Below are 10,092 nucleotides of genomic sequence, written 5' to 3' on the forward strand. Positions count from 1 at the left end.
GTAGTGCAAGTCTAGTGTAGTTACTACTGAAGTAAAAAATAAAAAGATGAGAATTTGTGCAGTGCAAAGAATATTAAGATTCATGTCAGAAAACAATTACTACTCAGTTTTTCTGTAAGTTTGGAAACTGGTACATTGGCAATAATAAAGGCATGGGAACTGATAGATCGGGTGTACACTTTATCTCGGAATAGACACAGTAAAAGTTAATGAAATGTATATATGAAAAGACTTCATCATATGAAAGTGCATATTAAAGATCATGGAGTACTATCGGCAGCACTATGGTTCGGGAGAGTATCTCCTGCACCTATAGCCAGTCAGGTGTGCATCACATTGGGCATTGTAGGAGAAGTGAAACACCCCTCTGTGCAAATTACAGCTATTTGAATGAGTGCCACGTTCAGGATAGACCAGACACCTTCCCAAAATGTCGTTAAAGAACACGTCATCATCCCACACCTCAAATCTTAACTCGTGCCCAAACTCTACCGAGCCAAAATCATGTGTGTCATACCATTCTGGATTGTCATTGTCCATTACCACTCTGGTCTCCTTGTACATATCGTTATACCATACTTTCACGAAGGCATCCGTGGCGGTGAAGAAGTCGGCGTTGAGGCCCGTGGCCCACCTCACCTCCACGCTCAATCTGCCCCGGCCAGCTCGGAGAGGGCAGCAGTTGTGGTCCAGGTTCGGCATTGATGCGCATCTGTGTCTTTCCTGTAACGGCAGCATGTTGTCCTCCACGTATTCGCTGACCGCCGTACTCAGACTGGCCCTCCGCTCCTGGTCACTCACCAGATGATGAAGGGGGAGAATGGCGTACGAAATGACGTCCGGGTACTTGTGGAGGCTGTTCGTCCAGCTCGTGAATGCTTCGGGTGAGCTTTGATGGAGAACGAGACCATGGAACTTCTCACCACCCAGCACCTCTTTCTTGTGCGTCATGAAGTCCTGGTGGATGCCCATGTTCATGTTATTTTTGAGCATTTCTGTGCATTTGTTGGAGAGAGACGCTTTCGCCGGCTGGAATCCTAGGACTATCTTCAACTCAATGTCCAAACAGGTCTTTACATCGGACTCTGACAAACCCCTCAGGTTCGCAAGGCATGTTCGAAAGGCTGTGACCTGTCTCACGCGTCCTCCTAGGTGGACACGATGGATGTAGTGGGTTCCGTATGTTTCGATGGTCTGGCGATACAGGGATTTTGTTGTCTCATTATAATGTCTCGGTAGACGATGTATATGTTTAGAGAACTCAGCACTGAGCTCTGGGGCATCTGTTAGCCTGTAACTGTGGGGAGGGAGAGAAAAACCTCATTGTTTGTGTCTCTGACTTCAGTGCCTAAATATGTCATGAGTCAGCTCTGCTCTCTGGGCAGGCGATGTGGTCAGTGGAACATTTATTTTAGATCATATGCACACTCAGCATTATGGGCCATTTTACTGTTTGCTTCTGATAAAGACTCGTATGCTTAGCTAAGCGGTCAATACCACAAATGGCCCTCAACCTGGTCATACGCACTTACCTATAATATGTGCAGCTGATCTCATGCAGAGCAAAGGTCACCCTGTCCATCGTGTGCTGCGATCGGGCGAACTTGGCTATGTCTGAGCGGCTCCCTCCCAGGATCGCCTCGCCGAGGTCGTCCAGGCTTAGGCCGGCCCCCCAGTCGCTGTTGACGAGGGACGCGGAGCTCTTTACGAGAGAGTCGATGGAGTGGTGGAGAGCGCTGGTGACCTCCTTGCTGCAGCGGCGTTGAGGACGCCAGTCCATGACGGCGGAGGGAAGCTTCTGCACCCGCGCGTCCTGGAAGGGGTTCTCACACACGGTGCACGTGTGGTTGTCGTGCATGTAGGACTTGACGTTTATCAAATAGGCCCCTTTGCGGCGCATGCGGACCACATCAAAGCCTTCCCCTGCCAGGTTGTAGCCGGGCACGAAGGGAGCCTTCTCACACTCGTCCTGCCTCCCTACACGGCAGGCTGAACTTCTGTGCCAGAAGGTCCCGATTAGAGTGATGGAGAGTAATAGAGGGAGACCGGGACATTTGTGACGGCCCATGATTGCTTCTAAAGGGAGATAAAGCAAAGTTGAAGTCATAATTGTCTCATGACATGAAATAGAAAATAACCATAATGCTTAATTGCAGTAATTATGTCTTACTGAAGACTCCAGATGTGAACATTCAAATGAGAGCGGCAGTGTATTTAAAATTTATTTTAAAATGGTAGAACAGTTTGTGGCAACATTCCATCTGTACAATGATTTTTTTTCTGTGTGGGTAATCTGTTTGTAGAGCAGATAATGACCCCACCACTCTGCTGTTACTGAAAATGAGTTACAACCAGCAAGCCTCTCCCCCACGAGCATGAAACCTGATTGCCACAGGAAGTTTTGCACACGTACAGTGTGCAGTGGCTATAAAAATCACCTCAACAAGTCTTAGCCACAACCTGAATGCACTTCCCTTCTTTTACATCTAAAAAAAAACCCTTATACTTAAAATAAAAGGTTGCAGGAGCGCTACGATGCAGACGTACTTACCGTCACTGTCTCGCCTGGCCTCCTGCCCTAGGAATGCTCTGGCTGAGGCGGCTTCCTGTGTACAAGCGTGAAGGGTTCAGAGCAGGGAGTGTCTTCCTTTCAGGCTGCACTTGGAGATGGCTGGTGTTGTTCTGGTGTTTCCAGTAACCCAGTACCTCCCTGCTGAAGCTTGGGGGCGGGAGCTCATGACACTGGGACAGGGTGAGCGTGGATGAAGGCGGCGGGAGAGGGAGAGCCATGTTGACTCAATCACATCCTTTGTGGAAGCAGCAGGAATTTAGACTGAGATTTACTTTTTAGTAAGTACAGGATGATTATCTTTTTTTTTCCTAATATCAAGAATATTTTTCATCTTTTCAAATGTGTTCAAGTAGTGTCAGCACTGAATCGGCGGACATTGTTGGTAGTCACGTGTGACTGTGTTTTGCACCCTTACGGTGCCCCAGACTTTATTGTAACTTCTAGTGCCTTCCTCATTTTTGCCTGTTGGGAGCCGTTTTATGTTTGCTTGCCGCAATGGACATTAAAACCTTTCCTGCTCCAACCACGCCTTCAGCTGCCTCCTCAACGTCACAATTTCTTAGAGGTTTTTTCATTTGTGTATTATCACAATTTACAAACTTAGTAATTTATAGTCCTTTTGTTACCATATTGTACACGCATTGTATACCGTATTGTTACAATAATAATAATTTTTAGTTGTATAGCACCTTTCATACATACATGCAACTCAAAGTGCTTTACAGAATAAATTAAAAAAGAAACATTAAAAGGAAGCAAAGATAAGAAGACAAAAGAAAAATATTAAAAGAAATTAAAGATAAAAAGGAAACAAACACAATAAAATAATGTAATAAAGTGAATAAAGTAAATAAGATGGAACAGATTGAGGGTTTCTTAACTAAAAGCAGATCTAAACAGGAAGGTTTTGAGACTCTTCTTAAAGCTGTGCAGGGATGAAATGTTCCAGAAGAGTTCCAGAGCTTTGGGCCATAGTGGCTAAAAGCCCCCTCGCCAATCTTTAATCAGCTTTTAGGAATCACCAGTAAATTACTGTTTGATGTACTTTTGTAACTTCTTAAAATGAAAAGACCCAATTTCATGCACCACTAAAAAGCCTTAATGCTGTATGTTTTATCCTGAACTGTTGAGCAGAATTCCAGGGTACAAACATTACCGCCACACAAATTCACTACAGGCACTACATTTCACATACCGGCAATTACCCGTCAACAGTGTAATAAAATGCAGTAACACACTAATACTACACAACACACAATACTCAAACAAGTAATAACAATAACTCTGTAATTATACAGTATAATCACACTGTGATAACACAAGTGATAAGTATGTGTCACCACAATACACAAAAATACCCAAACAAGTTAACAAGTTCTTTATACAATACCCAAACAAGTTATACATTACAAACCTCATGTAATAATACAGTAATAACCTCATGTAATATCTGAAATATGAAATAATGTGTAGCAACACTAACATTTCACTGTAATAATGCAGTGTAATAACAGTGCTAGTTGCATAGTTTTGAGCCCAAGCTTTCGGTGGTAGGTAGATGGGTAACTCTCATGTGACTGCATCACATGACTGATTGCTCACTGCGGCATGATTGAAATGCGGTAGACAGCAAGACTGTGGACTTCACAGTGAAAGGAGCCAATTACAGCTGTTGCCAGGCAGTGCAGAGACAAACAACCATCTAAAAGATCCCGTTTAAAGTGTGTGGCAATGGTGAGGACAGCTGTAGAGTTTAAACAGAGGACTCAGCAAGGATCTACTGAGGAATGAAAGGGCCAAATTAAGGCTGTTGTGGCCCTGAAAATGAAGATTTTCAATATTCAACATAATTTACTGCCCACTAATTGACTAGCCCAGTATGAAGCACCGAGCAGTAAGTCTTCATTAGTTTGTGCTTATGTCTCCTGCTGTAAATTGTTGTAATTTGCTGTTGTGTTATTGTAATTGCAATTGTACAACATGTCGTCCTATGCATCATCCTATACCAGTGTGCATGTTTCATTTCTAAGGCAAATTTTACTTTATTGTTATACTTTTTATATACTTTTTACTTAATGCTGATGCTATCTATCACATTCTTTACATTTTAAACCTGTGCTGCTATGAATGTATTGATGTCTTTATATCTAAATTCTGTGATAGTATGTATCAATAACTTTTCTCTGTATTTTCCGTGGCAGCCAAAATGCAACGAAGTTTCGTTCTGCGTACACTTATAATAAATGACAATAAAGGTTGTCTAAGTCTAAAAGTAGCATTTGTTTTCTAACTTCCATTATATCTATCTAGCTTCCTGATAGGAGCTTTCACTCAGTGAAGTGGTGAGAGTGATCTAAACTAAAGATTGGGAAATTCCCTTACAGCTGTTTCCGCAATGTTTAGGGACAATGTTATTTATTTGTCTTTTATTAAATAAAGGTCCACTGTGACAGCAGAATAATAATTGTTCAATGCATGCCATCTAGAAAAAATATATACATTCATCACAGGAAAAGTGTCACAGTCCAAGAACATGCAAAGGTAAAGAAGCAATCACGTCTCCAACAACACAGCATAACATCACACACGGGTGAAGCAGCGTGTGTAACTACCAGCGCCGCTAGACGCAGGCCGTCTCTACAACCCTGCGTCTTAAATCCTAACATGAAAACAGCACGTTTGTTTTCTAAACTCCAGGCACATTCTGAATGTGATTGTATGAAAATGTAGCCTTTGATGAGATTAGTCTGTGTGGGGCATGCATTTCTGCTGCTTCACAAAGATAAAGGAAGAAAGATAAGAAAAGCAGGGCCCTGGTTTAACCCTGTCTAGATGTGGGGAAGTTCCGGACTTTCCCTCTTCTTCATTGCTCAGTGATGCATGACTGAACCTGTTTGGATCTAGTTCTTGCTGTTTAGCGAGGAAGACCTAGACAGGGTGTAAGTCACCTGATTTAAACAAGTGTGCATGGAAATATCCTTTCACTCTCTTGCCAATTTTTCTGCGTATGTGATGTGAGGTGCAGGGATATGCTGTTTATTTTAATGACTCTAATGGTTCAGTTTATTTGATTGATGATAATGGTTCAAATGAAATCAAATTTAAGTAATAATTTTAGATTCATGATCTCTGTAATGTAGAATATATAAATAAATGTTAATTATAAATAAAGTCTGACATCAAACATCATCTTGTGTACATGTTTATTACAGAAAAAAGGCAATAAATCAATAAGATGTTAAAAGAACTTTTAAAAATCAGCTTTGAATCATTTTTAGACACCTTAAACATAAAAGTTGAAAAGAGGCATAGTGACCTACGCTAATGTTAAGCATGACCCTACGCTAAGAGCGCTTGAGTTGGGTTCTCAGCCTGACTGTCTGCGTGTTGCTCTATCTGACACTCCACACTGCTCTCACTCTCCCCTCCACTGTGGATCTCCTCGTAGCCCCTCCCTCTGGCGACCATGGAGATCCCCCTCCTCCTCTTCCTCACTACCAACACTGCGACCGCCACCACCAGGGCTACCAAGGCTAGGACGCCAAAGGCCACGCCCACCTTTTTCCCAGTCGACTGAGAGGGCTCCTCGAGCATCTGCAACATCTTCGCCATGTCCTCAGGATTGGCGACCCTCCACATGGTCGTGTCTTTGACTCGCACCCAGGCGCGGTCGCCTTCGGTCATCACAGCTACAGTGTTGGTGGCCAGCATAGTGATCAGTGGAGCTCTCGTGAAGGGCGGCAGGATGACGGGCGGCAGTTTGCCTGCGGTGAAAATACCTGACTGGACACAGTAGAGGACCTGGCACCCGTCGCTTATGGCCGCAAGGTGCTGACTGAACTGAGGCGGACAGTGGGACTGTCCTGCCGCAAGCAGGTTGGTAGACTGGCAGCTAAAGAACCCCCCAAAAGGCACCGCGAACTGCGATGCTGCCTCGAAATTGTTGCTCAGGCAAACTTTCATGCCACTGGACAAGAACGTCTGTTCGAAGAAATTTGAGGGGCAAGATCTGGATTTGGTTAAAGGGTTCTGTAAGGAAGGCCCATAAAGTCCTCCAAAGAGGTATCCAGAGAATTCTGGGACAGCTGCCATAGTGGAACACCAGTAAGTCTGGATTTGTGCTCTCGTGCGATAGTACGCATTTCCACACACGTTTTCACAACAAGAGAACAATAACCAGCAAGAATGACATCGCTGGTGGCACTCATATTTGTTAATCAACCTTTCCTGCACTTCTGTGCGCAGTAGAGTAGCGGTGTATGGTGATTGGCAGGAGAAGGAGCCGGTGGCTGGGTTAGGGGCTGATAGCTCTTGGCACATTGTATCACTGTCTGGAGTCTGGGGAGTACATTGTTGGTAGATTCCACCAAAGCTGAGGTTGGTGCGAGGACCCTCACAGGAGTTATCATCCACATTGGCCTTGAAGTTGAAATTGATGGAGTCGGGTTTCACGCACCCTGGGTAGGTATTAATTTTGTAGTAACGCTCTATGGCTTCCCTCACTGACCGAGCTAGTTTATTCACTGTTGGAACTGGGAGGTCTGGAAACACTGAAGGGTTGATGAAGTAATGCAGTGGTAGTCCACTACGGTCAATAGCTACAAGATTGTTGGTTGTGCTCTCCTGCCATTTTTGTAGAGTGATTCCAGGATAAAACAGAGCCCCACCATGACTCAGCGTGATGGAGTACGTGATGCTATTCTGGTAGGTTTGAGTTTCTGCTGTTTGTTGGGATTGTTTAGATCCAAAATCAAACGAAACTTTGTTGAAAAAGTTGGCACCAGCTGACGCGGAAACAGAAACCTGTGAGGACTGAGCATCAGAAACATAAGATGATTTCAAATAGTCCTCCTCCACCAAAGTAGCACCAGCATCCACGCTTGTGATGACATGGGTTCCATAGTCACGCACCATCTTCTCCGACAGATACTGTGCATGGCGAGTTTGGTTGTTTTCAATAGCATCGGCAATTTCCTCCACCTGACGGGCAAACCGGGAGTCCAAAGTGAAGTCAGGATAAACCTTTACAGTGTACAGATGGTTCCGCACCTGTGGGAAGCAAAGAGAAGAAACAACATGGCTGCCATGAGTACAAATTCCAACCTATAATTTTTTTTATTTTTCATTAAATAACCCCCCTCCCCCCATCAACAACATGCATTCTTAGTCCAGTTAGTTCTACCCTTCTGTGTGCGGTGTGCACACACACAATAATTCACCAGCAAAGTGAACCACCTCTCTGTAGAGGAGATTCTTACATCATTAATAGAGCAAAACTGCATTGTTTTTAAACATTTTTTGCTGATTACAGATCCCAGGACAGTCAGGAGCATTTCCACCCTCAGAGCTGTACTGTACTGATACATGTCAGAATGCAAAGACAAATAAAAGTATTTAAAAAATACATTTCTTTTAGCAGTTTTGTTACCGAGTTTCTACGCCTTGTTTTGACAAATTTATTAGACTTCAGTACAGGAAGCATTCTCTATCATGACCAGATGTGTTTGTCGATCACAAAACTGATTTGATATCTTTTGGGTTACTCAAAATATATATATATATATATATATATATATATATATATATAATATAGTGTCACGGTGAGGTGGCCCCCTGCTGGTCGCCTCCGTCCACAGCGGCTGTTGTTGTTGTTTGTATTGTTACGTTGTGTGCATCTCTCAGGTGGGAGGAGCCTGTGATCCGTTTGACCTGAGGGTTTGTTTGTCTATATATGTCTTGTCTTTGTACCAGTTGACCACTGGTCATTATATCCTTCATTTGGATCTACGTCACAGGTTTTTGGTTTGCGCACTTTTCAATTAAACCATCCTTATATATATCCATATATATATCCATATATATATATATATATATATATATATATATATATATATATATATATATATATATATATATATATATATATATATAGGGGAGACCGGGTATGGTTGTAACACTTTTTGCTTTTGAGCTATACAAAGTACACCCATTTGTTTCAATTGAAATATCACAGCCGTCGTGAGTTGATGTCAAATACGAGGTGTTCCCTTGTTACAACCTACCCCACTACCAGGGTTGGTTGTAACACATGCTGGGGTAAGTTGTAACAATTAAACAAAAGAAGCAAAAACAGAGGCCACACCATGCAAAATGTTTCAAAAATATTTTTTTTAAATAAAATAACAATCCAGAACAATCTCTCTCTCTCTCTATGACTGACCATAACTCATATCCTGTGTGTGTGTGTGTGTGTGTGTGTGTGTGTGTGTGTGTGTGTGTGTGTGTGTGTTACATGCGTTACATACCATGTGCCTTTGCAACTGATCTGACTGTCTTGCCCTTATTAGTGCTTCTTTCAAAACATTTGCAGGCACATCTCTGTCAGTCTTTCTTTAAAATCTTTTCTTAGTTGTAAGGTGATTGCTGTAACACGTTTTAAAGCTGTGTTACAACCCACCCCATATATATATATATATATATATATATATATATATATATATATATATATATATATATATATATCAAGCATGTATAGCTAAAAGCATTTAGAGTTGAAAATGAATTTTTTTTTGCATTTCCACAATCTCATTACTGGACACAATGCATATTTCAATGTGTCTTTTCATTGTTTTCTCAATTGTGTTGACATTTTGTGCTGCTACCGTAACTTTATTCATGATCTAGGATCGTCTGGGAATATTATATATTTCAATAATGCAATTCCAGTAGCTTGTATGCTCACCTGCACTCGAGCGGTGACAGAATTGCCTCCGACTTGGTGAATTTTCATGCGTTGGTTCTCATAGGAGAACTTTCCGTTGACCACAGAGAAGAAGGACGCGTCTGCATTGATGGAACTCGACGTGGTGCTTTTCTGTTCCAGCCAGGAGTTGATGATCTCGGAGTTCATCTCCACGCCGCTCACCTTCTGTGGGATGACAAAGATCTCATCTGGGATGAGGTAGAGGCCATCTTCGGTGGTCTGGCACTGGGAATAACTCGTGTTCATCACCCGGCCCATGTCCACGTTGCGCAGGTTGTCCCAGCCCCCGCCCGGGAGAACCTCAAGTGCTGCCGTAGTGGAATTTTTACGGCATTCACGAAGTCCGTTGGTAGGATGAATGAACGGGTGAAGATCACAGACACTGATGAGTGCAAAAAGACCCCACACAGAGAGCCTTCTCCAGCCCATGACTGTCAGCAAGTGCTTTGAACTGAAAGCATATCAGAACTATAACACTGCTCCTCACGTGACATGTCAAGACACTGACGCTGGAAAGTTTCAAATGCTACCAGTTTCACATCGCATTAGTGACAAATATGGTCATTAAATCTTGAACAACTTCCTCTTCACAACAGAACTTGTTGAACCAGTTTGGAATGCCCGTTTTCAAAAGATTGATGTGGATGTTTTGATTCTCTACAAAGCTGTTTTAAAGTGAATCATACATTGAAATGCTAAATCTGATTAAGAATGTGTGAGAATTTCCCCTGGCTGCCAATAACAGAAAATGTTCCGC

The 10,092-nt window shown here is 42.7% G+C and overlaps 2 protein-coding genes across 2 annotated transcripts; both read right to left on the reverse strand.

Moving 5' to 3' along the window:
* Positions 1-165: 165 nt before the first annotated feature.
* Positions 166-2,704, reverse strand: prf1.5 (perforin 1.5). The gene is made up of 3 exons (XM_077003601.1): positions 2,552-2,704; positions 1,533-2,076; positions 166-1,297 (listed from the first exon to the last, which is right to left on the reverse strand). The coding sequence occupies exons 2-3, from the start codon at positions 2,066-2,068 to the stop codon at positions 283-285; spliced, it is 1,551 nt and encodes a 516-aa protein (XP_076859716.1). The 5' UTR covers positions 2,069-2,076; positions 2,552-2,704; the 3' UTR covers positions 166-282.
* A 3,054-nt stretch (positions 2,705-5,758) lies between these two features.
* mpeg1.1 (macrophage expressed 1, tandem duplicate 1) lies at positions 5,759-9,851 on the reverse strand. Its single transcript, XM_077003600.1, has 2 exons — positions 9,315-9,851; positions 5,759-7,621 (listed from the first exon to the last, which is right to left on the reverse strand). Exons 1-2 carry the CDS (start codon positions 9,762-9,764, stop codon positions 5,912-5,914), a joined length of 2,160 nt encoding a protein of 719 aa, XP_076859715.1. The 5' UTR covers positions 9,765-9,851; the 3' UTR covers positions 5,759-5,911.
* Positions 9,852-10,092: the final 241 nt, after the last annotated feature.

Source organism: Brachyhypopomus gauderio, chromosome 4 (genome assembly GCF_052324685.1).
Source record: "Brachyhypopomus gauderio isolate BG-103 chromosome 4, BGAUD_0.2, whole genome shotgun sequence".
In the NCBI taxonomy this organism is placed as follows: Eukaryota; Metazoa; Chordata; class Actinopteri; order Gymnotiformes; family Hypopomidae; genus Brachyhypopomus; species Brachyhypopomus gauderio.

What these genes read in the sequence shown, in the direction of transcription:
- prf1.5 (XM_077003601.1), bottom strand. Translation starts at nt 2,068, where the DNA reads ATGGGCCGTCACAAATGTCCCGGTCTCCCTCTATTACTCTCCATCACT. An exon ending in ATCAGCTGCACATATTATAG is followed by an intron (nt 1,298 to 1,532) that starts GTAAGTGCGTAT and finishes CCCTCCCCACAG; the next exon opens with TTACAGGCTAACAGATGCCC.
- mpeg1.1 (XM_077003600.1), bottom strand. Translation starts at nt 9,764, where the DNA reads ATGGGCTGGAGAAGGCTCTCTGTGTGGGGTCTTTTTGCACTCATCAGT. An exon ending in CTGTCACCGCTCGAGTGCAG is followed by an intron (nt 7,622 to 9,314) that starts GTGAGCATACAA and finishes TGCTTCCCACAG; the next exon opens with GTGCGGAACCATCTGTACAC.